The 27,953-nt window shown below is 40.0% G+C and overlaps 1 protein-coding gene across 1 annotated transcript; it reads left to right on the top strand.

Annotated features, from left to right (window-relative positions):
• Positions 1–755: 755 nt before the first annotated feature.
• Positions 756–27,642, top strand: cspg4ba (chondroitin sulfate proteoglycan 4ba; the record flags this gene model as incomplete). The annotated part of the gene is made up of 10 exons (XM_080051592.1): positions 756–843; positions 5,283–5,446; positions 7,741–11,313; positions 13,553–14,026; positions 14,703–14,879; positions 19,664–19,862; positions 20,468–20,599; positions 23,485–23,657; positions 24,186–24,369; positions 24,905–27,642. The coding sequence occupies 10 exons, from the start codon at positions 756–758 to the stop codon at positions 26,956–26,958; spliced, it is 7,218 nt and encodes a 2,405-aa protein (XP_079907718.1). The 3' UTR covers positions 26,959–27,642.
• Between the last annotated feature and the right edge of the window lie 311 nt (positions 27,643–27,953).

The following is a 27,953-nucleotide window of genomic DNA, read 5'->3' as shown; positions in this document are numbered from 1 at the left end:
CCGTCATTGGCCTCTGTCACCACCGTCAAATGTCAACTCCGTCTGATTTCCTGTCTGACGGTGTTGACATATTTAACGTTTCTTAAACATAACAAATGGAATTTATCTAGTAGCCATTTGGTTTTTATGTTGATGTTAGGTGCTAGTATGAACTAGGCTACTTCAGGAAAATAAAATTATCAAAACATTTCCAATAACTTCTTCAGAAATTGTAAGTCGGTATGGTTGTGACACAGGACTTTCAAGATTCGGAATGTAAAATATTCTAAAACTACAACACTTATCAGAGCCTGTCCGACTTTAATGTAGGCTACTCAATAACAATAAACAATAAAAGCATATCCGAATCAAAACTATAAGCAAATGTAACTGTGAGTTTGCTTATTCATTTTGATATTTCAAACGTAGTAGAGGCCTGAGCCGTTGAAAGAGTCTCGTCCAAGGGCCTTGGTAGAGGCTTTATATCAGCATTTCCCACTTCTTATTCTTAAAGCTTTTATTTTGAAAGCTAAGAATGCCATGCACGCGCACATGGACGAGGCGGATTTTCGCGAGGACCTACAGCGGTGCCTCTCACTTGGAGTCGGTTTAGTCTAGGCTCCGCCGCACAGCCTTTCGCCCACTCTCCCTCGTTCTCACCATTAGCTCAACTTGACGGTAGCGAAGCGTAAAGAAATGAAGGACTGGACTGTAAATATGTAACTGGACAGTCCGTCTCTTAACACCATTGTTTTCCTTCCACCGGGAGAAGAAATATGGACTCGGTCGTGACAAACCCCCAGAAGAAGTTGTGGCTCTGTGTGGTGCTTTGGTGGTCGCTCCTGCTCGAGCTGGCGTTGGGAGGTAACAATGCAACTTTTCTACTCTTTTTTCTTCTTTTTTCAATGTAAACACACGACAGATAAACGTATTTAGTGGCGCTTTCAATGACGATGGGTCAACACTATAATATGCTTGTATTGGTAAACTGTTTTCTCCTAGAGTTTGTATTTCACTGAAGAAATAGTTTCACCCTGAAGGCTACTATTTAGCAGGTAACAACTATCACTTCAATGGTCATAACACACGAAGTAGCCTAACAACCCAAACATTGTCTTTTAAGGTAGTTGCTGGCTGAGATGTCCTTTATATGTAGGCCTATTAGGCTACAGGACTATTTCTGTAACATGAGTGTGTCTAAAAGCAGATTTTAGTATCACTTAACAGAGGATTGTATTATGTTTGAGTTTCCTGATTGGTTCACAGTAAAAAATGCTAACACCTGTCTGAATTGATCACAATATGACTGGCTGGTGTTAGTTTTTTGTCTGCAATGTTATACATTTTGCGGCCAATGTTATCATACATTGCAGCAATAACAGACAGTCGCAAATAGCTTTTAAATCAGCATGATTCTGCATGATTATTTCAATTTAATGAGGAATCAGTATTAACCTCATGTCTTAATAATCTGTTGCAGTGTGCATGCAGGGTGAAAACACACACACACACACACACAACACACACAAAGCAGGAGATGCAGTGTTTGGCCATGCAAGCACCCACATTAGCCTCACTTTAATCTGAGGTAGCAGCAGAAATGGGACTGTGATCTGATGCCCACTGCACTGGAAGAACTACTGTATCTGTGACAATAGCACAGTCAAATGGTATCAAATAAATGGAGAGTCGTCACTGCATTCAGACTTAAGGCTAAAATAGGATATATATTTATTTATTTATTTTGAGTTGTTTTGAGTTACAGCTTCAAATGAGCGTAATTTACATCCATGTGAGCATTCATTTGTCTCTCTGGTTGATTTGATCCTGCGCATGTGTCATCTAATCGGAGTGTTCATCCAGGCTTTGCCCCCCCCCCCCCCCCCCCCCCCCCCCCCCCCCCCCCCCGGGATAATCAGGAATTATTTCACAGTGACTCAAACTCGCCATATTCTTCTTTGAAAATAATTACGGTAGGCTGCTGTCGACATTTGTTTTACTTCAGTGCATTTCAGAATGTGTGCATCCTCCTCTGCATTATGAAATAAGTCTTTGCTGAAAACATCCACGTCCTGCCTGGGTTTTGACAATGTGTCACCATCAGCGACAGAGTGCCGTGACAGTCAACCAAAAACCAAAGAGCTGGTCACCTTGGGAGAATTCAAAGGAATCCTGAAGGACAGAGAAGATAGTTCTCTTGGTCAATCCAATTGTTTGTAAAGCTATTTTCTGATAATGGCCGGTTTTATTCATTCATCTGTCACGACTCACCAGTTTATTTATTTAATTTTTAACTGTACTCATTTCAATCTTCATATAGTCTTGTCCCTGATCTTGTATTGTACTTTACCTGACGTTGAATGTGGTGTATGAGAATTGTGGTTGATTGTTCTTATTGTATCATGGTGCCTTCTTGGCCAGGTCATTCTTGAAAAAGAGATTTTAATCTCAATGAATTTTACCTGGTTAAATAAAGGATATTGATTGATTGAAAGAGGCACCTCAGTCAAGATGCATCTCCGATGTGTTGTATAAGCTGGGCACACAGGCAGTGACAGTCCTTGAACTGGTCTTACCCCTCAAATTAACTGTAAGTGGTTGTTCACCTAAAGGTCACTTGCTTTGTTGTTGGGAAATCTCACAAAAAATGTCCCCAACGCTCAGAAAACTGCCCCTGCAGACACACAGATTACAGAACAACACCCAAACACCGCCTGCTTCTACTTTTTAAGGCACACAACCAGGTGAACATGGGTATGTTTATGTGTGGGGTATTGTTTTCTGGCAGCCTACTGTGCTCTTTCATTTACATACCCCCCAAGATATGTCCTTGTTTCAGCCCGTGAGTAATGAGTATGTCAGAAGAGAAGCTGAAACAACCAAAAATGTTCTTGCAAATACTATCTTATTGGCATCATTTCACAGCATTCAAAGAATCCAGTTCCCTCTGGCGAAATGAACCATCAGGAAAGGCCCCTTTGTTTGGGGCAAAATACAATTGAGCGTGCATGTCCATCGTTGTGAATTTAAGGGAAAAATGTTGTTGCATTCCTCTTGGCCAGTTTGGAGAGAAGCTTCCTCCCTGTGATGTACACAGCACCAGTCAGATGAATGCACATGACGTATAAATGAAAAATACATTCAGTCTGACTCAGAGTAAGTCTACGAAATGCTGTGTGCTTGTGGACCAATCAACTGGTTCATTTCCAGCCATATTCAACTGTTGTAAAAGGCCCATTAAAACACCTGACTGGTTAGATTACGACGGTTTGTTCAATTCAAACAAACGACAGGGGTAACTGCAATTAAATTTTTTCTTTTTAAGGAAACATTTTTTAAATACATCTTTATATAGGTCTCTACTACAGGCTTTAGCAGATAGGGCAGACACCTTGTGTGCAGAAATAATTCAAAACGTTTTCAAGCATGTGTCTGCTTTTTTGTCTTTGAATTCTGTGAATTAACAGCACTATAAGATATGTTTAAGGTGTGCACAAATACGTACCAAAGCTTGCTGAAGTGGAGATTATGTCACCCACCATGTAAATTTCACAGGAAAAAACATGAAGCTACTTGATATTGAAGAAAGCTGGTTGACTCAATATGCGTTTATTTGGACTTGGCCAAAAGACCAACAACTATGGGTTTGGATTGGTATATTATTTTTTTATGATAATAAAATTAGATTTGGGAATTAAGGATATTAGGATTGCATATGGTGACTCGCATTGCCCGTTAAAACCAGAATTTTTTTTTTATGGATATGCAATATGGATCATGTACAAATTCTGAGATGGCTGTTCACATGGTAAACTATTCTAGTAGCCAGATACCTTGAGGAAGTCGGGTAGAAAAAAACAAAAAAATGTGTTGTTATTTATAAAATATATTCCATGTTTATATGTTTTAATTTACGTGTTTCTTTTGATTTTGTAAATATGTTACCAGAGTATGTCATTTTGATGCTTGATTCATATTGTTTTTTGTCTCTCTGCAATCAGCGCCTGTTGATTGATGACTGTATACTGATATAGCTGAAGGGCTAATTGACATGCATTACTGGTTTAATTCTGGGTTAATTTAAATTGCACAGTCCATATGGACTGGATTGGTTCAATTGAACTATACCCATTAGTGCATTAACCCTCTCTTAAGAGTGAAAACAATGCATTACCTCACATTGACCTTATCTAGCTTTCACAGTGAGTCACTCTGGCCCAATAGCAGTAGCAGTTTGTTCTTGCCCTGGGTAAATAAAAAAAATGTGGAAAGGACATATTTCTTTACTGAGGCAAAGACGTTTGTTGACCTTTAACTGAGGTACTCTGGAGCTTATTAAACAGTGAGCTGGTGGTGCCTGTGCATGTATGCTTAGATGAGGACGCTTCAGAGCGCGTTAGCCCAGATTACAGGGTGATGTGAGATGGCTGGGAGGGGAGATAGAAGAAACAGCTGGGTCCATCCAACGCGCTCTTTCTGGAACATGGAGCCACAGACAATGTGGGGACGTCAGCACCTTTCATGTTCAGGTTCTTGCCAGGGCAGGGCAGGCCGTAACTTGTCTGCCCCTCTCCACATCCACTGCCTCCACGGACTGTACAGCCTTTTAGCATTAAAAATCAAATTCCTTCAAATTTCACTTATATCAAGGCTACGGTATGTATGGGACAGTCCATGAACAACTTTCTACCAAAGCTACGAACAAGTAGAGACATAAGCCTGTAATGAACAGGATGGAGTTTTGTTTCATCTCAAAAAGTGCTTATTATTGTATAGGTAATGCTTTAACACACCATAATTGTACTCTTGTGTTGTACTTAAGTGTATATAAATCATTATAGTTGAGCACATTTAACACAACTGGCCCACCGGGATGGCTAACCTCAGCATATCCATAGAGTCTTACAGGCATTCCTTTAAATTAGGTGAGGTATAATTTCTGTATGTGGTTGTGTTTTTTTCTCCATGTAGATAGCCTCTGCTCCCCTTGCAAAGAACAACCAGGATGATAATAAGCCTGGCTTTCATATCTAAATGTCACATGTTGGCTATATTAAGAACACAATGCTTGACTTCACTTGTTCTGTGTTTGCCATATCCACTGCCGATGTTGCCTACCCTCTGTTACAGTTCTCCTTCATACTCGGCTAAGTATGAGTCTGTGTTAGGCATTTATTTAATAGCCTGCAAAATAAAGTGAACACCACATTTTAACACATCAGTTCTTCCTCTTGTTCTTAATTTCCTTTTTTTCTCTTAACTATATATTTCTCTCTCTCTCTCTCTTATGTCCCTTTCTCCAGCTTCCTTCTACGGCGACGGCTTTGTTCAGCTCAAGGCAACAGAGTCGTCGGACCATAACACGCTCCGCATTCGCTTCCGAACCTCCAGCACCAATGGCCTGCTGTTTCTCGCTGCCGGACAGACAGACTACTTGTTACTAGAGCTCTATGCTGGTCGCCTGCAGGTGGGTACATCCATGGCCCCGGCACACAACCATATGTGTTCAAGCATATATTCACACAAACATGCATAATATATACACAGGCATGCAGTACACACAGATTATTGTGCGTTACCACAGTCGAAAAACACACATAACACACACACATTTAACACCTTAAGCTATTGCCTCCATCTAAGTTGACAGTGTCAGTCTCTCAACACAGTAACGCAAGCAGACAAGCCTGCGTGGTCTGAGGTCATTGTTAACTCCATACCAGTCAAAGTGGAAACTAGCAGATAATGAAAGCACCGGATTTGTGTTTTTTATCTATTTGAGTAATCACGTCTGCTTTCTAGCCCCTCTGTACAATGTTAACAATTTTCCTAAATTGTCAAAACTATGAAATTAGCGTACTGCTTGTACGCAAATGTCTGCTGGTAGTGTGTGTGTGTGTGGTGTGGGTGGGTGTGTGTGTGTGATCAAAAGTGTATAGCTATGTATAAAAAACGGTTGCAACTAATGAATATTTTGTATGTTAATTAATTGTTGTTATCGATCAATTCCAGGAAATTTCATAGAAGTGATATCTTGAAGTGTTGTTTGGTTTTGCCAGACCAACGATCCAAAACCCAACTATATTAATTTTTTTAATTATATAAACAAAGTAAAGCAGCATCCCTGTTAATTGACTAATTATTTAAGCTCTGATTTAATTACAGTCCTATTTATATTGTACTGTATAATATGCTATAATATAAAGAGGCTTTTATTTACTTTTCCCAGTTTTTTACACTGTCATGAGCCATAAATCTGTCATGATATGTAGCCATACATGTGTCTGCAGTGCCTTTTGCTTAATCCAATCACAAGAGTTACCTAAAAATTTTACTTAAGAGTTCCAAAGTCAGCTGAAAAGCAAGATGTGATAAATAACAAAATGTTCAAATTTAAATATGTTTTCCAGATTTGAAAAGTTATGACAATTTAAATATGTACCAATGGATTTTTAGTTACTTATTCCTAATAGATTATCAAAATGAATGTAATATTTAATCAGGCATTCCACATATAGTGTATCTCTCTGTTTTCAAGGCACTGAATAATGTGTGTGAATCAAACCCTAGAAATCGTTGTGACTATTCATGTTATACTTGTGCTACTGTGAAGGTATCACACTGACGTCTGGGTTGCAGTGTTGTACTTTGGTGAGCACGAAGAGTGAATCACTTGTCCCTGTTTCTAGACGTGTGCAGGTCACCAAATAATTTTTCTGTTCACTCACACGTTATCCTCAGGGTTGGGGTCTCATTACATGTGACTCAGGCATGAGCATCGCTCCCTGGTAACCCGTGCATGAATAGCAGGGCCTCGGCAGCAAGCCTTGACAAGCACGTCCTCTAAATACAGTATTAGTTTGAGATGGTGGCATGATGCTGTGAAGAAAGACATAGCTGAAGGCAAAGAGATAATTAGTCTCTTCCTGCTTAAAACCACAGGAAGAGAACACACAACTCACAGTTATAACAACAGGTGACATCAGAGGATAAGCTGTTTAAATCCTGCATTTCCCTCTTCAGGTGTCACAATGTGTTCAATTAGTCATTGGGTTAGCATGCATACTGTCATAGGTTATATGTACGTTTTAAACAAGATTTTACAACTATGGTAGAAGCACTGTGAGGCTGTGCTAGAATGTTTAGTAAGTATAATGTTTACATTGGTAACTTACCATCTTAATTTAACATGATTTAATAATGGTGGTAGATGTTAAGTAATCAACCATGTTATCATAATTCATTCTGGAGGGGACATGAAGGACATGTAACCAAATTGAATGTCAATCTATCTAAATTTTCAATACATTTTACTCAAAACCACAAACGTCAAACTTGTGGTGATGCTTGAGGAAAGGTCAAGCAAGGGATCCCCAAATTATCATGATTATTCCAAGAATGTCAATACAATATCTTTACCCATCGGTCAACTAAATGTTGAGATATTTCACAGGATAATAAATTAATAGTGATTAGTAAATAAGATAATAATCCCATGAATAAGTTGTTGAGACATTTAAAAATAAAACTGAGATAAAACCAACAAACTCATGGTTGTGCTAATTAAAAGGTCAGGAGATCACCATTCTAGAGCTCACCACTTACATGGCTAACACAATTTGTGCAATCATATTCAATCTGGGATATAAAAATATCTATTCTAACTGACTAACATCATTGTAAAGGGAACTAACTTTTCATTTCTACAATATATAAATGTATACATATTTTGTAATTCAGTTTGTTTGTTTTTTCTTTTAGCTGAAACTGGACCTTGGATTGGGGGAGCAAGTGTTACAGTCAGAGAAAGGCAACCAGCTCAATGACCTGGCATGGCACTCTGTGGATGTCCGCCATGTGCAGCACAACATTACTCTGATTGTAGACAAGAACTCTCAAACAGGTGTAAAAATGCCAGGCGCTCATCATGAACTCCACATTTTGGATGGTCTCTATGTTGGAGGTTCAGGAAGCCTGGACAGACTTTACCTCCCCAGAGATCCGATTGGCTTCAGAGGCTGCATGGAAGAGGTAGTGTTCAATGAACATGACTTGCTGTCATCATTGAGACCATATACCGGATTCAAGAATGTCCATGAGGTGTCTCTAGGCTGTAGTCCCCAGTTCTTTGCCACCGAGGAGGACCCTATAAGCTTATTCAGCTCCAGGGCTTACATTTCTCTTCCGACATGGAACACCCAGCAAGAAGCAGTATTTGAATGTGTGGTGCACACTTCAGCCAAAGAGGGAATTATCCTGTACAATTCAGCTAGAGAGGGGGACTTTGTGGCTGTGGAGATTCAGGAAGGTTTGCCAGTGGCCATTGTTGGGAAAGGAGGAACCCAAACTGAGCTTCGCTCCCTCACATACATCAATGACAGGAAATGGCATGCTATCAGGTTGCATTTCAGTTCCAAAAGCCTTGAGCTAACGGTTGATGGGGAGATGGTGAAAAGCAGTATTATCTCTCGTTCAAAGGGGCTTCAGCTTAAAGGTTATCTTTTTGTTGGAGGTATCGATGACAGCACCAGAGCAGAAGTCAGAAAGGTGGGGCTTGTATCTGTATCTGGGAAGCGCATTAGAGGAGGTTCCTTGAAAGGATGCTTGAAGAACATTGAAGTCAACAAAGTTAAACTGGGTCTCTCCAGTGCTATAGTCACCAAGGATATCTCAGTTGGTTGTGAGCCAGAGAAAGAACCAGAACCATCAACCACAGTAAGTCCAACAAGTGTTCCGAGATCCTTATTTCACTTGGTTACACCATTACCACCTCTTCACACATCCACCCTCGCTCAGGGCTTGGACAGAAGGTATGGCTCTAATTTTTTGCAGCTCAAAAACCTTGTGGTCCAGGAAGGTGGTCGAGCATCTCTTGAGGCAAAACACATCAAGGTACTTTTGGACTTCAAGAAGCTTGGCATTCGACAGTCTCAGATCATGTTCCGAATTCGGGAGCAACCCATCCGTGGTCAGATAAGACTTGATGTTGATCAGGAGCAAGAAGAGAACACCTTCAGCATGTTGGATCTTTGGCACGGACGAGTGATGTATATCCACGGAGGCTCAGAGGAGCCGGATGACTTCTTTATGTTTTCAATTTTTTCTAGTAGTAGAAAGCAAGTTCCTGATTATCTAAAGGACAACAAATTGTATCGCTACAATATTACCGCAACACCCACCAACGATGCTCCTGAATTAAGTCTCCCTGAAGGAAATCTTTTTGTCCTATTGGAGAACTCAAGGAAACGCCTCACCACTGATGTTTTGAAGACCACAGACATTGACAGCAGCTACACCGACCTTGTCTTCTCTGTGCTTGGGAACCTGAATGCTGATGCAGGATATTTGGAGAATGAAAACAACACTGGCAAGTCAGTGACTTCATTCTCATATTTAGACTTGGAGGAACTGAGGGTGTACTATGTTCACACAGGGGTTCGTAACTCAAGGATAGTTCTTAGAGTTAGCGATGGGGAAAAGGTCAGCAACACTGTGGTCCTAAGGGTCATGGCTGTAACGCTGGAGTATAAGATAGCCAACAATACAGGCCTTGAGCTCATTCAAGGAGAGACAGCTATAATTGGCTCTAGGGAGCTGGCTGTACAAACCAATGCAGTGAAACAACTTGTAGAGATCCGGTATGATATCATCGAACCCCCTCAGTATGGAGAACTCCAGAGACTTCACTCAAGCGGTGAATGGAGGCCTACTGACTCATTTTCCCAAAGGCTTCTAGAAAAAGAGCGTCTGCGGTATATTAGCACTTTTCAAGACATCCAGACAGTCAATGTCACTGATTACTTTAAGAGCAAAGTTAATGTTGCTGCAAGGGCAACCACAGAAATACTCTTCCCTATCACTGTGAAGTGGGTGAAGTACCACCTGGTGAGGAATATCATGATAGACATGGATAAAGTTAGAAAAGTGACACTGAACTCGCAGTGTCTTTTTGCCATAACTGAAGGTGTGGAACTTTCTGAGGATGACCTTTATTTTCGGGTTCTCACCATTCCAAAGAAAGGGAAACTCCTGCTCGACACCACTGTCTTGGGGAAGAACTCGACCTATAGCCAAAGAGATGTAACAGATCTAAAAGTGCATTACGAGCTAGTTGACAGGCCTTATGAAGATACAAGCGACAGGTTCAAGTTTCAGCTGGTTTCCAAACATGCTCAGTCACAAAACTATGACTTCCAGTTTTCCATTAAAGCTGATGTCAATAGCGTGTTTATAAGAAATGAAGGTCTCGCACTTCTGGAGGGAGAAAGTAAACTTATCACGAAAGATGAGTTGTTTGCAGAGACTTTGAGTACAAAGAACATGTTCTACACAGTCATAAGCAGCCCTAAACATGGAAAGCTAGCCCGTATTAGTCAGTCAAATTCTAATGCTAGCTACACCAATATCTTAACCTTTAGTAATCAGGATATATTAGAAGAACGAATAATGTATGTGCATGATGACAGTGAAACAACTGAAGATGAATTCACTTTCATAGCCTCTACTAGCCAAGGGTTCAAATCTTCCATCACAAATGATGAAATTGGCTCCAAAGTAGGAGCCTTTAACATATCTATTCAGTTATTGAATGACCAAAAGCCAGTACGTGCTATTGATAAAGTTTTCCATGTAGTAAGGGATGGACAGAAGTTACTCACTATAGAGGATTTGCGTTATCATGATTTAGATTCTGATTTTGATGATGGGCAGTTGATTTACACTCGACGTGGAATTCCAATGGGAGACTTAGTTCTGGTTAATGACACTACTCATCGACTTTTCCAGTTTCGGCAGAAGGATTTGGAAGAAAAGCGAGTGTTGTTCATTCACAAAGGTGTGAGTACTGGCAGGTTTGTGCTCTTTGTCTCAGATGGAAAACATTTTATATCAAGCCTTTTGGACATCAGTGCTCATGACCCTTTCTTAAAGGTTGGCAACAACACTGGCCTACTGGTTCAGAAGGGACAGTTAGTAACCCTCTCCACCACTAATCTTAGTGTCATCTCAAATTTGGACATCAGAGATGACCAGGAGGTCATTTTCAAGTTGGATGAGGCTCCCAAGTACGGAGGAATGTATCGTAATGAAACCAAGGTGGGGTCCTTCTCACTGTCTGACCTAAAGGATGGGCTGATCACCTATCGGCACAATGACAGCAAACATCTGGCAGACTATTTCAACGTAACAGTGAAAGCTAAAAGTCTTCAACTTGCAGTGAGGATCAATGTGAAGGTTTACCTGGAAAGTCATCAGAGGCCACCCATTGTGCAGCATCACAACACCTTACTTGTGGAAGAGGGAAAACCAGCAAAGATCGATGAAACTGTACTGGAGGTGAGTTTTTCAGAAGAGAGACGGATCGTCCTAAGATTACAGCGTTTAAGTTGTTTTCTGTGTTTTTTATCTAGGTTAAAATAATATTTTTTCCCCTCCTTTTTTAATTATATGGCAACATTCAATATTTTATTTACTTTTGAAATATCACAATTTTTCTGCCACAGAAATCTAGTTAATTAATTTTAATATCCAGTATTCTGATTCTTTACAATTTGATCATGTCACTTAACTTCTCTATTACAGACGCTTGTACTTTATACAACAGTACTTAACATATATACAGTATCTCACAAAAGTGAGTACACCCCTCACATTTCTTCAAATATTTCATTATATATTTTCATGGGACAACACTGAAGAAATGACACTTTGATATAATGTAAAGTAGTCAGTGTACAGCTTGTATTACAGTGTAAATTTACTGTCGCCTCAAAATAACTCGACACACAGCCATTAATGTCTAAACTGAAGGCAACAAAAGTGAGTACACCCCTAAGAAAAATTTTCCAAATTGGGCCCAAAGTGTCAATATTTTGTGTGGCCACCATTATTTTCCAGCACTACCTTAACCCTCTTGGGCATGGAGTTCACCAGAGCTTCACAGGTTCCCACTGGAATCCTCTTCCACTCATTCATGACAACATCACGGAGCTGGTCGATATTAGAGACCTTGCGCTCCTCCATCTCCCGTTTTAAGAAGCCCCAAAGATGCTCAATAGGGTTTAGGTCTGGGGACATGCTTGGCCAGTCCATCACCTTTACCCTCAGCTTCTTTAGCAAGCCACTGGTCGTCTTGGAGGTGTGTTTGGGGTCGTTATCATGTTGCAATACTGCCCTGCAGCCCAGTTTAAGAAGGTTGAGTGCACGTTTTCAGCGTCATACCAAGAGGTTGGCTTTGGAAAATAGACGTATGAGTGCTGCCAGCATTGCTGCAGGGCTTGAAGGGGTGGGGGGTCAACCTGTCAGTGCTCAGACCATACGCCGCACTCTGCATCATACTGGTCTGCATGGCTGTCGTCCGAGAAGGAAGCCTATTCTAAAGATGATGCAAAATAAAGCCCACAAACAGTTTGCTGAAGACAAGCAGACTACGGACATGGATTACTGCAACCATGTCCTGTGGTCTGATGAGACCAAGATACATTTATTTGGTTCAGATGGTGTTAAGAGTGTGTGGTAGCAAACAGGTGAGGAGTACAAAGACAAGTGTGTATTGCCTATAGTCAAGCATGGTGGTTGGAGTGTCATGGTCTGGGGCTGCATGAGTGCTGCCAGCACTGGGGATCTACAGTTCATTGAATACCAACATGTACTGTGCCATACTGAAGCAGAACATGATCCTCTCCCTTCGTAAACTGGGCCGCAGGGCAGTATTGCAGCATGATAACGACCCCAAACACACCTCCTAACGACCACTGGCTTGCTAAAGAAGCTGAGGGTAAAGGTTATGGACTGGCCAAGCATGTCCCCAGACCTAAACCCTATTGAGCATCTTTGGGGCTTCTTAAAACAGGAGATGGAGGAGCGCAAGGTCTCCAGTATCCACCAGCTCCGTGATGTTGTCATGAATGAGGGGAAGAGGATTCCAGTGGCAACCTGTGAAGCTCTGGTGAACTCCATGCCCATGAGGGTTAAGGTAGTGCTGGAAAATAATGGTGGCCACACAAAATATTGACACTTTGGGCCCAATTTGGACATTTTAACTCAGGGGTGTACTCACTTTTGTAACCGGCAGTTTAGACATTAATGGCTGTGTGTCGAGTTATTTTGAGGGGACAGTAAATTTACACTGTTATATAAGCTGTACACACGCTACTTTACATTGTATCAAAGTGTCATTTATTCAGTGTTGTCCCATGAAAAGATATAATGAAATATTTGAAGAAATGTGAGGGGTGTACTCACTTTTGTGAGATACTGTATAATAATAAATATGTAATTAAAAAACGTAAAGCAGTAGTGTAGATATGGTGTCAGAAGTGCACACTTATTGGTAGATCATTTATTAAACTACAATTAAAGGACAATATTACAATGGTCACAGTGAAATACCAGTTACCACTGTAGGTTTTGAGGCTTCTGAAAGGGTAGGAACTAAATGCAGACCATTTATATATTTTTTTACGTTGTGTTATAATGATGCTATGTTACATTGAGAGCAAAATGAAAGCTAAACTTTAGTGACACATTGAACATTTCAAACGGAATCACAGAATATGTTTTTTGGTTGTTGCAGGTCACTCACGAGGACAACCTGCCATCTGAGATTGTATTCACAGTCAAAGTAACCCCGTCTCATGGGTTTCTCCGGCGGTTTGTCGAAGTGGAGGAGCGCTACATCGGAACCGATCAATCCCCTGTCAGGACATTTACCCAAGAAGACATTAACAGTGGGAACATCCAGTACATGCAGGTGGAGATCAGCAAAGTCAATGACACTTTCATCCTGGATGCCACTAACGGGATCACGGATGTCGGTGACATTAGGATGTCTGTTGACATCATCCCACGCCTCATCCCTCTTCAGGTCTTCAATTTCACAGTGAATGAGGGCGCCTCCAAGGCTCTGACCCAAGACATGCTCAAAGTTACCAATCAACATTTTTCTGGAATCAACTTCCTGTATAGTTTGACTGAGCCCCCGCAGCACGGTCACATTGAGCACTCTCGACACCCCGCTATACCCATAACTTCTTTCACCAGGAGGCAGGTGAGATATTCTTAGTGACTCTTTTAGCTTGGGAAAAATATCAATACACTGTCTGATTGTAATGATTGTTGGATACATAATTTGTGTTGCATTCAGGCTTAATTTATATTTTTTCCCCTTTTTTTTCTTTTCATAATCAGTGCCATGTTACAGGCAGGCACAGAATATTTTAGAGGAGAGGACTTAGAGAAGTGACATTTAGAGGAGGTTTCTTCTGATTTCACTCACATCTACAGGCATTTCTATAATGATTGTAACCTAAAATGCCTTCTAAATTAATTTATTATTACTACTGTACAGCAGTATCCAGAATAATTTGCTTTGGCTGGTTTACTACGTAATGGATTGATGGATAAATAATTCTATCTGCCATTTTTCCACCACTTAACTTGCTTTGTTTTCTCCGTTAGAGAAAGAGTAGAGCTTAATCTACAGAAATGTTTACAACAGTTGTAACTTCAACTTCATCCTTGATAAAATTACCATACAGGAAGAAAAAAAGGCCTTGCCTTTTTATCTCATCCTACCTGACCTTGCCATTTTTTCCTCCTTTTTTTCTTTGTTAATTTCTAAAATTGTACAAAGTCATATTTTTTTTTGCTCCTGTCTGTTTGTTCCTTTCTGTTCCTATTTGTTGTTTTAATCTCAGTTTCTCCCTAATTATTTCCATGATCAGGTGGAGCATGAATTCATTTACTACGTCCACGACAGCAGCGAAACCTTAGCTGACAACTTCACTGTGGTGGCCAATGACACAGGCCTGAGGAAGCAGAGTGCAGCCCTGACCGTGTACGTCCAGGTTACAGCTGTCAACGACGAGCCTCCTGTTATTACAGCCAACAGGGTCCTCAGGGTGAGTCTGGGCTGCTGATCTAAATTTATGCCCTGGACATTTATTTAACGAGCAGGCCTGGCACCACAGTTTACTGTCAGATAATTTTAATTTGGGCAGCTTTGCAAGTTGCCACGGCTGGCTGGACAAGTGAAACTATGTTTGCTATGTGGAGGAGGGTCCATGGGGGCTGGCAGCACACAACACACATTAACATGCTTTTGGAGGTGCTTGGGACTTGTAGCAAGGTCTGTTATGGTTCTATTGTAAGTTTTCAAACAGATTCTCCTAGTAATGAAATATACCACTGCTTTTCTGAGTTGGTTGCAAGCACTGATGTAGGGAGTTGGACAGGGAGCTGCTATTTTGCATAGTTATCAACTGGAAATGATTTCTTGGGCTTTCTGTAAATATAAAATTGTTTTTAAATCTAATGTGAAATAAGCCCCAGGCTTTACTTGCACAAAAGCTCTTGCTGCTGAAGATATGTCACTTGCATTAAGTCCATTTCAAAGCATCCTGGTGATGAGTGACATGATGGCCTGGTCTGGAAATAGCAAACACAGTATGTCCACATGGCATCAGTACAGTCATGTTTTCTCTAATTCAAATTCCTCTACACTGGCTGCTTCTCCAAAACCCTACTTGTTATTTACAACCTGTCTGTTAAAAGCACCTCTAATTACGTACATTTTAAAAATGTTACTCGTAGATGCCACTTTTTGTGTGTGTCCATGTGTTCAGCATTGCTGACTTTAGTGGCTAGAGTTGGGAGAAGTCCAGCTATTCTAGCTCTCTATTGTCTGTGCAGCTTTCCCCCAAATGCCCCAAATTCCTCTGGGATCCTGCATACTCAGAAAGGAGTGGCTGCTCAAATGTGTACTGTCCAGAAGAACATCAGGAAATCAGCTGACTTGAAGAAGTTTTTATCAGAGACCCTGAAAATAGATTTGAAGGGGAGCTGTATATTATTTTTTGGTCACTGATTGACTGAAGTACTGCCAAGTCTATTCAATGAGAATTAATTTGTCATTATATCATGTTTTACTAAATGTGAGGTGGATGGGAACTGGATTCTCAGTGTCCACAAGGTGGCTCTCTGCCACTGCACTTCATGTTGGGCCTCAAACATATACTTGACCAGTAGAATAACGGGTCTTATTTCAATAACAGGGTTATGTCTTCCCTCATATAATTGATTGGAAAGTTAGTTTTTTGATTTCTGAATCAATGTTTAAAAAGTCATACGATTTGTATTAACGAAGTGTGCCACAGGAATTCTACTTACATATTATATATGTTTGGCAAATGCTCAATTAACCCTCCCACAACCCTACATAGCATCAAAAGAGAAACCAAATCAAATCTACTGTAAGTTAGATGTCTGTCATAAAATACAAACTAAATATGTCAATGACATATGTAATTGTGGTAAAGTTTGTTTTGTTTAAACTTGACTGCCATCTCCTTCACTAAAGCTGGAGCCTGATGAGTGGTACACACCCCGTCCTCTTTGAGGGATTGATCTTGACTACAAGGGGCTGCAAATGAATCTCACATGCCTTTTCTTTGAATTTGTTGAGTCACACTGATCCTCACACTTAGCAGACTCATCCTGCTGTGACCTCTGTTAAATGGGGGATTTTTGGAGGTGTCGTGTAGTTCCCACTAGACAAGCACACACTCACATGTGGCAAGTGTTCTCATATGGCAAAACGGACTAATGGTGTGTGTGTGTGTGTGTGTGTGTGTGTGTGTGTGTGTGTGTGTGTGTGTGTGTGTGTGTGTGTGTGTGTGTGTGTGTGTGTGTGTGTGTGTGTGTGTGTGTGTGTGTGTGTGTGTGTGTGTGTGTGTGTGTGTGTGTGTGTGTGTGTGTGTGTGTGTGTGTGTGTGTGTGTGTGTGTGTGTGTGGGTTGATGCAGCCTTTAAAGGTGCTAATTGAAAAAGTCCCCCATGCTTTTGTTCCAGTAAATAACGCTTTGAGCCATGTGAGAGGCCATCTCACTGTGAGTTTCACCTCAGCCTTTAATTTAGCCATTTCAGTGTAATTTAAGGGCCATTTAGACTCTAGTGTCAACCAATATTTCTGTTTATAAAAGGATGAACCCACCTAGAGTTTTGTCACACTCCTATGTAGGGCCCGACCGATTATATCGGCCGATTTTCGCATATTTCGGAATTATCGGCATCTGCCGTTTTTTATTTATTTTTTATTTTTTTAAGCAATCATGTGTGAAATGTATTGCTGCCCTGGATGTAGCCTAATTGAATAGCATTAATGCTATAGCCTATTTACAGCAGCAGCAGGTGTGTTGTAATACATTGGATTAATTTACACTTGACTGTTCCCCCTGCAACCAATAGCAGAGGCATTGGTCATCGCTTGATAGTTTATAATAATAATAATTGATAGAATTTATATGGCGCTTTTTTGGAGGTCATCCAAAGACACTTTACATCATAGAGAATCATACATGTAGAAAAAGAAAACAAAATACAGAAAAAATTTAAATAAGGTTTAAAGTGGAGTCAGGTGTCATTATGCTTCCTTAAAGAGGTGAGTTTTGACTTGACTTTTGAATGAGTTTATTGAGTCTGAGATGCTGAGGTTTGGGGGGAGGGAGTTCCAGAGGGTTGGGTGCAGTAAGATGAAATGCATAATGTCTGAATTTAGACATATTTGTTACACTTTATTTTATTAGACATAATGTCTGAATTTAGACATATTTGTTACACTTTATTTTATTAGACAATGTGTATTGCAATAAAGAAAAAGTTCCTGTACATATTTTCAACAGTAAAAGGTATATATATATATTTAAGGATTCAAAAAAATCTTTTTCAATATATATTTTGGGGATGTTTTTTTTTTAATCGGACGATTTAATTGTAATTGTAATTTTTCTCTGAAAATAATCGGCATCGGCACTCAAAAATCAATATCGGTCGGGCCCTACTCCTATGTATCATGTGATGTTTGTGATTTACTGTTTATTCCCTCCCTGCAGCCGTTTTGTTTTTCTTTCCTGTCACCCTGCAACTTTCACTTCTGCATTAACCAACTTTGAGAGAACATCAGTGAGAACTTTGCCATTGTGTGAAATATTAGTGTGATCCCACTCTAACACCTGTTATGGCTGCATTTGACTTTAGTGTGGCCTACTACTCTAACAGGAATTTGAACTAATTTTGTATAAAACCTTGTCTGTCTTTAATTTGGACGGTACATAAGAAAATACACCATGAGCTCTTTGTGACTAAACAGTAACTTTCTTTGTGATCTTAGAGCTATTTGAATCATAACTGTTCAGTTAAAAATGGTTGAAATGTCTTTATGTAATGTAAAAATTGTCCCGCATAGTTACCAACCTGCAGATGACTACTACTACTCTGCATTTCCCCTGAGCTCTAGAGAGCGTTTCAGCATGTTTCAGCTCATTGTTTTTGTTTGACGGCCTACGACTTGTAATGTTTTGGTTCAATCACCAGTCTCATACAGCAAAAAAGCTCTACAAACTCACATTCCCTCCATCAAAAAGTGGGCAACTAGCTGCTTACCTTAGCAGATAATTAAGCTGCTTAAGAGATAGATATTTCCCTCAAGAGGAAATGGAGACCAAAAACAGAACTGAATGTGTAAGGTAATTATATCAACTTAATCACATGGTAATGTGTTAGTGTTTTCATGCCCCCAGGACAGGCTAAACAGATCAGTGTATCAGGGTTTAACTAAATCCTAGCATGAAGACATGTACAGTATGTATGACAAAAATGAAATTAATATAAATGAAACTCAAACAGACGGTTCCGACGATGCAAATTTAAATAAGACTTAATCACAGCAGGATATTTTGATGAGTCAAAGTAGGAAGAGCACAACGATACAATTACACATTTTCAATGTTTTTCACAAGTCTTCTGTGAAAAATAGAATTTGTTTGCATCCTTCAAGTAATTATTGTGGAATTAGAACCCGTCTGAGAGACTTTGACATGTTATGCAATAGTTGCTCTGGTGTGGAGTGTAGAAGCTCATCCTTTGTTGTCAAGAGTCTGCATGGTTCAGCAGTTTTAAGCCCTGCGTGTCAATGGGTTCCTCTGTTCCTTCGTGTCAGCTCGAGGCTTTCAAATTTACAGTGAGGGAGAACCACCAGGAGAACTGTGCCTGGCCAACACTCTTCTGTACATCCAATTGTTTTTACAGTCTGCATACAGTCAGTTATATTATGTCCTTGGATGTCCCTTCATTTGAATTATGCGGCTTAACTCGACATCAGTGATAATCAAAGTGACATTTTTCCATAGGTTGTTAATGTATAACCATCTTTAGGTTTTTAAAGCAGTTCTGCTTCGTTGGAGGATTTATTTTAAAATAAAGAAGTAACAGGAGAAAAGAAGGTAGAAATATGATAAATGGCCTTTTGTAGCCATTGTATGTGGTGATGAATGAGAAGGATGCATCTGCTGTTGTTATGTGTGTGCAGAGAGTAGGTGTTTCAAGGCTGCTCTACATGGTCATTTACTTTATATAAAAACATTACATGAGATTTAATCCCATTCTATCCTAAAGGCTTTTTTTCAAGAACACCTGAATTGTGGGTATTCATTGCCTAATGTAAAACAACATCTGACAGTATTTGATTCCATCTATTTGAAAGTAAATGTCAAACTCCCGTTCGGCTGTCTAATACCATCGGCCCCCCTAGAACATGAGCAATGTCAAACAAAACGTCTCTGTCCCTATTTGACTCGAGGTCTATTATTTTCATGTAGATTACAGATGTCCTTGTCAATCTTTTGTCGCAGGTTTGGGTGTCGTCTGTGACAGAGATCAGGCCGGAGGATCTGAGAGCGCAGGACCTGGACTCTCCCCCAGAGGAGCTGTACTTCATGGTGGTCCCTCCCAGCAACGGACACCTGGCCCTGAAGAGCGCCCCCATGAAGGCAGTGCTCAACTTCACCCAGGCACACATAGACCAGGGACAACTACTATTTGTTCACAAAGGTAAAAATAAAAAAAATCAGTCAATCAATTTTAATTTGCATGGATACTAAGAGCATAAAACAGCAGTGACATAGGTCATACGGGAGAGATCAAGAAAAACCATATCGAGTGGTCCTGTTGTTGTTCCTTTTGCCTCCACTAGAAGCTGCTGTTGACAATTCCTAATGGTTTGATTTGCCTTTTTACGTGTGCCAACCCACAGCTCAGGTTTCTGCCTACTGTTCTGATTCCTATCTACTTTTTCTTTGTCTGTACTTGTACCACCAGGAAAGATTGCAATCATAGTTGGCAAGGGACTCGCCCCACCCTAAATGTTTAAGAATGTATTTTCTTTTTTACACACTCACACACCTACAGTAGCATTGACGAATGGTATTGATTGAGTATTCCTTACGAGAATAATAATTTTTAGCTCGCATTGCAGTTCTTCGTGGGGCCAGAATCGGAAATGCTGAACAGGTTTGTATCTGTATTTTGCAGAAACCAGGCACGTCTTCTTTGTAACTTTTCCATTAGCCGACAACAAAGTGAAAGTGTTTCACAGACAATCTAACAATGTTCTTTCAGTCTTCTTGACCAATTATTTTGGTTCATTGCAATTTCAGGGGCCATGTCTGGAGGATTCAACTTCCAAGTCAACGATGGTGTGAACTTCACTCCCAGGCAGATCTTCAGCATCACTGCTAGAGCCTTAGTTCTCAGTTTGGAGAAAAACCGTCCACTCAAAGTGTTTCCAGGTAAATCGCCCTCTGAGTAGAGTCTCAGCATTAAAGAATATGGCTCACATTATCCTTTTTTTAAGTTATTGTCAACAAATCTCATCAAAGAAATCAAACAAACCCATCAATTCTTTATTTGGATAAATAATTGATCAATGTGCAAGTGCTTCTCTTTATAGTTTTCCCTACTCTGTTGCACTCAGCTCCAAAACATAAAACATGGTTTGAAAATGAGTCATAAATGTACAAATACAGAAAATGTACTGAAATAAGGCCTCCAAATCAGCATCTATTGTCAGGCTGGTCACTGGTTTCATTTGAGTACAAATACAATTTCAAACCACAACTTCTACTTTTGCTTGTGAACACTTTTAGCTGTGTTTTTTTCCGATCTCACAATATGAGATCACAAGGAATTCTCTTTTGGTAGGCTTTTGTGGCATGATGAATCCACACAGCTGCTTCCTCAAAAATGAACTGAAAAAAAACATATTTGTGTCTGCCTCTGGGTCATCAACTCACACAGACTCTTTTTAGTTGTACTATAAATGCAAAGTATTGATTTCCTCTTTTTTGCTTCTTTTTTCAAGACTTTGAAGTGTGAGTTTGTCACACATTGCCCTCTCATTTGCTGTCATTTGTAAGATTAAACCTGCTTGTATGTTCACTTCGACTATAGTCTCTGCCCAGATTCTCTTTGGTTAAACAAAAGCACCTTTCCAACAGCCAAGTCATTTACCCAAATACCAGACTGGTGAATCAGCTGCTGCCATTGCGTAATGTTTTAATATACAGTAAGCTACTTTTAAAACACAGGAGCTAAAAATAGGCTTACTGGGTGTTGTCTTTGTCTGCAAACACATTTTCAAGATGGGATTTACAGTGGTTGTGTTTGTGAATTAGGCAGAAACAAAAAGATTGTGAGTGCAGCAAACTGCCAACTGGCACGCTCTGCTGAGCTTCCCAACCACAGGGTGAGTGGGTGTTTGAAAAGCTGTACCACTGTCTGTCTGTGGCAGCCCCGTTTGTGCTTTGTGCCAGGCAGGGCAGAAGGGGGGCGGGGGGGCCTTTACTGACAAAGAAGGGTTTTGAAGGGGTGAGGTCCGGGTTGACATGAAACACGTTCACACTGTGGAGGTGAGATTTTGTTTTCTTTTCTTCTTTACATCATCCTCAAATGTCTGGGTGCACTGCTGAAACTGTTCAAAGATGGTTGTATATGGTTGTATAAAAAAAATTGTTTACCTGCAAGCATTCAGGCAGCAAGTCAGAGTGGTGTCACCTGCAAATACCACACAATATGCTTAAGTGATTCTTGGAATGAGGGAAATGTATCGATATTCTGTCAAGCTCTTCTGAAAAACACTTGCATTTATTTAATGCAATGTGTTGTTTCTATTACATGGCCACAGTGGGAATGTAAGGAATAATAACAGTCACCATTATGGTGTGACAACCTGTGTGTCACCTGTATGAGGCGAAACCCAGGTTAAAATTAAATTTCCAAGCACTCATCCTGCTTGCTGCTGCATGTTAAGCTCATTTCTATTTTACAATCTGCTGATTGCAGGTTTTGGAAGGCTACAGAAATGGTCGGATGCCATTGTCAGAAAGGTGTGCAGAGAGGGGTTTTCCAAAGCTGTTTAACCACCTGACAGTGACAAGCACTTCTGCTGAAGCAAAGTGGTGCCTTAATGATATTCAAATATAGTTTCTCTTCGTTACAGTACATGTAGATGTATTCTTCTTTTACCCATACTTACTTTTGTTATTATGTCTTAAAAGCATGAACTTCACAGTGTGAGTATTTATGGTGCATTGTTTGCGCAGTTGATAAAATGTTTCACACAACGTTTGCTTTTTCCCAAAAGTGGCAAATTTCTCGCCCACAGGCAAAGACTAAAAGCTAAAAAAAAAAGTATTGTGGATGTGTTAAATATTATGATCATATTCCTGTGAGCATTTCTACATTGTATATATGTACATACTACTATCAAAAAATGCTGGACAAATATCTGATGTTACAGCGAAACCCATCTTGTACAGTTATAGAGCAAGATGGATTTCATTGTAAAAAGAAAAGAAAGCCCATCTGTCTGAGGGACATTTCCCATGAGAGACAGAAAATAATGGTGGGAGTTCTCAAAACAAGTGATGATGAATGCATTTCCCTGTGCTTCAACACCTCTTACCCTCCATCATTCCATTGTCTATCACTATTAATTTAGCAGATCCTTTTGATCTTTACTGTGGAAGCAGAACTTTGGAAATCTTTGAAATTCATCCTCAAAAGAAAAGACGCTCTCAGTAGTCAGTGTTAGTCATCGTGCACCAGAGGTGCTTCTCTGAACATTTTCCCCAAGTGGAGGACTTTTGTGCCTGCAAGGAGCTGATCCACTTTTAATTTCTTGTTTTGATTTTATGTAACACTCCGCACTGTAGGAAAGTGCTGTAAAAAGTCTGTGATGTCTGCAGTACAGTATTAATTTGACACATCAAAGGAATCTCATCAGTGTGTTCCAGGGCATGTTTTGCATAAATTGGGAGTCAAAAAGATGTGAAACACTTGCAGTGGAGAAAAGTTGCAACATTTGATGAAGCTGCAGAAGAGTTTTAACAGTGCGGTTACAGCTCAACTTAACACCAGACTAGACAATGATACTTTTTTTTCGATGGTTACAGTTCCATGATCAATTATCCAAGCTACATTTGCAGTCATTTTCTTAATTTTACTGTCTTAGTCTTGTTTTACACATGTGTGTGTTGGAAGGGGTTTGTGTGTGTTTCCAAATGTGCATTATTGTGTCACTGTAGGCGTTGTCAAAGAAACATTTCTGTTACTTTGTGACAGAACATAATGTTATATTATCTTATCTTAATTCAATGACATCTTTTTCCTCTAGGCTCTGCTACACCAATCACAAATAAGAATTTACAAGCAGTGACCAATGACATCAGAAACACCTCAAGCCGCATCATTACATTCAGGGTGATTCGGCATCTTAAACTGGGGCGTCTGGTGATCAGGCAGCCTGATAACTCGACAGTGGACATCTCCACTTTCACACAAGACATGGTAAGTAAAATACTGGAGGTTGTATAAACACGTATGACTCATTTTAAGTTAAAAAAAAAATTATAATTTGAAATGCATGGGATGTGAACCAGTTTAAGATTAACATTAAGGTTGCTCCATTCATGTGGAAAGTTGCCAGATTTCCAAGGTATGAATAATTTATATTCTGCATCCCCATTCAGTAAATTGACTTTGTGCTTCTTGAGCTGAATGGAGCATGTAAGGCTTTTATGTTATCAATTATATCTGATGGATTATTATCTGACTCAGTAAAAGCTGCAATGCTCTTTGCACTTAGTTTACTGCTGAGCAACGCAGATTTAAATTTTATGAGAAAATCTTATACGTACCATAGTAATGTCTTTCTGAATGGGGAAGAAATATTGAGGCCACTGAACCGTTTATAGAGTTGATTAAACCATCAATTCACTTAAGGAATGGCTGACCTTTATGTCAGGCAAATAAGTTGTTGTTAATTTATTTGGATCATGGTTTACCTAAGGATTTTTGGTGTTTTTGTACTTGTAGGTGGACAAAAAAGAGGTTATTTATATTCAAACCCCCATCGAGTCTGTGGGCTGGGAAGCCATGGACTCCATGACCTTCTCTGTGACATCACCGCCTACTTCTGTGGATGGCCAGACTTTCAAAATAGACATTTCCTATGATAATACTGGGCCTGAACACAACTCAGTCCTGCTTGCAAATACAGGTATGAACAAGATTCTATAGCATTGGTGCTTTGAGCTAAATGCTTATGTTGGTATGCAAACATGCTTTCAAATGTAAAGCAGGTATGACATTAACTTTGTTAATCATCTTAGTTTTGCGAGGTACCAACATACCTATATTAACTTATGTGCACTAGAGACAAAGTACAAACATTTTTGACTTCATTATAAATGAAAAATTGAGGGTTAAATAGATTGATTGATTAATTAATCCCAAAACAAAATTGCTGTAAAATTCTAAATAAAATTTGGAAGATTAACAGGTCTTATTCCTGGGCAATCTGGCATATAGATTTCAATGCTTCCATTACTTTTCACTGAGTTATTTCAGTCTGGACCAAAGTGATGGAGCAATCGATCAAAAGACTTATGTCTGTCCCTAGAGCTGTGCTGCTAACATTGCTGAAAAACCACTGACTATGCTCTTGTTTTTGTTTTTTGCTTTTTATTTTTTACTTTGAATAATTATTATCAATATTGTCCTTGAAGATAAACCTAATGTCTGCTTGTTGCCAGGTGCCGATGTAACAGAAGGGGAAAGTGTCATCATTGATGAATCCAAGCTGGATGCCTCTAACCTGATTTCCAAGCTGCCTACACCTCAGCGGAACTCCCATGAGGTCTGGTTCCAAGTGACGTCTCTGCCTCAACATGGTGTCATAGTGGTGGGTGAGAGAAACCTCACCAAGGAGAAACCTAATTTCTCCCAGTTCATCGTTAACAAATACGGAATAACCTACAAGCACGACAACTCAGAGACAATGCTGGATAATTTTGTGTTCAGTGCATGGCTAAATCCTAAGGGCAAAACAGCGCATCGTCCTCAAGATGACGATGATGTTGTTGAGGAGAGTTTTAACATTACAATCACACCTGTAAATGATCAGCCACCTTTGCTAAAAACCAAAGCTCCAAGTCTGAGGGTGGTACAAGGAGATACAGTAGCCCTCAGTCCTGAAAATCTCAAAGTTGAAGACTTAGACAATCCTCCTGCTGATATTAAGTTCTCTGTGATTAGTAAGCCAAACAATGGTTACCTGGCTCTTGAAGGAAGTTTGAATGAGTCGATAGTGGCATTCACCCAAGCCCAGATCAACAGCAAAAGCGTCTATTTCATCCATGATGGAAGCTCTGTCTCGGGTGTGTTCTACTTCAGTGTCACAGATGGCCATCATAAACCGATATATAAACTCTTTAACCTAGAAGTGACCGAAATCATGATTTCTTTGGTCAACTTCACTGGGGTGGCATTGGAACAAGGCAAATCTACAGTTGCACTTACCCAGGACAACCTTGCTGCCGAGTCCAATGGGAAAAACATCACCATTCACTACCAGGTTACAAGGCCTCCAAAATTTGGCAAACTTCTGAGGGACAACCAAGAGGTGACACAGTTCGAACAGGAGGATCTACAGGCTGGAAGGTTGACCTACCATATGACCTCCCTTTCCTCTGCAGAAGACAGCTTTGAGTTCACTGCCTTCACCTCAGAAGCTAATCTGACTAGCCAGCTGTTTAACATAACAGTCAGACCTTTGATCCAGTTCGGCAAAGGTTTGAGGATTCCCAATGGGATTGCTGTCAAACTCAACACCAACTTTTTCAATGCCTCAGAACTGGCTAATATCAGTGAAAGTGACCCTGTTTTTGAAATTATCTCCCATCCTAAGTATGGGAAGGTGATTCTGAAGAAACCTAAAATGTCCAAGAAAGCTATACCAGCTGAGTCCTTCACCTTTCAGGAGTTGATGGAGGGGAAGGTAGTCTTGGAGCTGAATGCCAACATGACTGGAGTTCAAGAACTAAATGACTCACTGATCTTTGTATTGAAAGCTGATAACATTCAACCTGCTAAAGGGGAGTTCCACTTTACAGTTGTGCCATATGACCCAGCACTTTTCCCGACCACAAAAAGTCCATTTCCAACCACATCCTCTGGTCCTCAGACAGCAATCCAGAATTCTAAAAAGGGGACTACTTTACCAGTCCCGTCTACAGCGTACTTATCCACCGAGCTACCAAGCAAAAACCAGCAGAAATTCAAGAGGCGCAACCGCTGGGGTAACTCAAATGGAACTAGCATTTTCAGTACAACTCTTGGCAAACCAACGCGTGGACCAGATCATTTTCCCTTTAGGAACACACCAGTTCGTGTAGAGTCCTACCCTCAAAAGACCTCCAATCCTCTCCTGGTTATCTTACCACTTCTGGCCCTGCTGTTGCTCGTAATCATCTTCGTAGTCCTGGTGGTTTATCTACGACACCACAGGCAAAGAAAGCAGAGCCCTGCTGCTGAGCCACCTTCCCCTGGACTTGAGGGCAGTCAGTCCTACCTGGGTCAGACCCAGAGGAGCACAACGGTTCCCACGGTGACTGTCACTCAACTAAGCCCCTCCTGCCCAGGTAGTCCTTTACTTGATCGGTTCTTAACTCCAAATCAGGGTTTAGCTTATAACAGTATTGATTCAAACATGTTCGTAAGTTCTTGGAGCAATGGTTCCTCTGTGCCATCTTCCCAAATTATTCAAACACCCACTCCCACTTTGCAGAAAAATCAGTACTGGGTATGATCTTCCACAAACCAACTTTTAGCTATTGATACCATAATAATCCACCAACTCTGTTGGACCTTTTGCATCTATTAACTTGTTGTTTTGGTTTGTATGGATATATTACCAAATAAATGAGTTCCAACCCTTTCAAACTCAGCAACAGTAGGTGGAAATAACAACCAGAAAAAAATAGAAACTAGAAAGAAAGGAAGACAAAAACTCAGTCACAAGTTGGTAGAGGCTTAACCTGAGCTAACAGGTCACCACATGGCACACAACTCAAATATGAAGATAATGTTGCTCTGTGTCTGTAAGTAGGCAATTGTTTGCTAGCTACTTTAGAGATAACAGCTTTATAAGTCCATAATACTGTATGTAAAGACAAGACTGTTTGTGTGTCCAGTTTGAGTTCTTCTGATCAATAGTGTCCAAAAATGAATTCACAGAGCTTTAAGGGTGGATGAAAATCAAAGCAAAGCCAATCAATCGCCAATTTTCAATCACTCACATTGTTATCTGGTCCTCATGCATGTTAAAAACTCTTCCATTATGGGCTATGATCATCATCAGAGTGGACGATGAGATTAATAGAAGCTTGAAACTGTGAATTACTATTTCTGACATAAGCACAAAGATGTCCTGTCCAAACATTTCTATTGATTGTGCATATTTTATAGTGTTATGTATAATATATTATAGTATAGCAACTTTTTGTAAACTCAGGTATTTTGTTAACAGTCATGTAATTCATGTTACCTTTTAATGCAGGTTGCATGTATTGTCAATAATTGAGGTCTTTGTTTAACATGAACAGATTCATAATTATGAAATTGGCAATCCTGTTACAAATGCTTCCCAGAATGGCTGTAAACTGAAATGGCTCGTTTTGTACCACTATGATAGCAGGTTTAGCCCTGAAAAGTATACTGGTTAAAATGTAAGCTCTTTTCTTTGATATTTTTTTATTTGATTTTAGTATGATCAGTATTTATATTTTTCTAAAATGTGTGCAC

This window comes from Ammodytes marinus (genome assembly GCF_949987685.1).
Source record: "Ammodytes marinus genome assembly, chromosome: 2".
In the NCBI taxonomy this organism is placed as follows: Eukaryota; Metazoa; Chordata; class Actinopteri; order Uranoscopiformes; family Ammodytidae; genus Ammodytes; species Ammodytes marinus.
The sequence above is the reverse complement of the archived record's forward strand: the minus strand, read 5'-3'. Positions and strand labels throughout refer to the sequence as shown.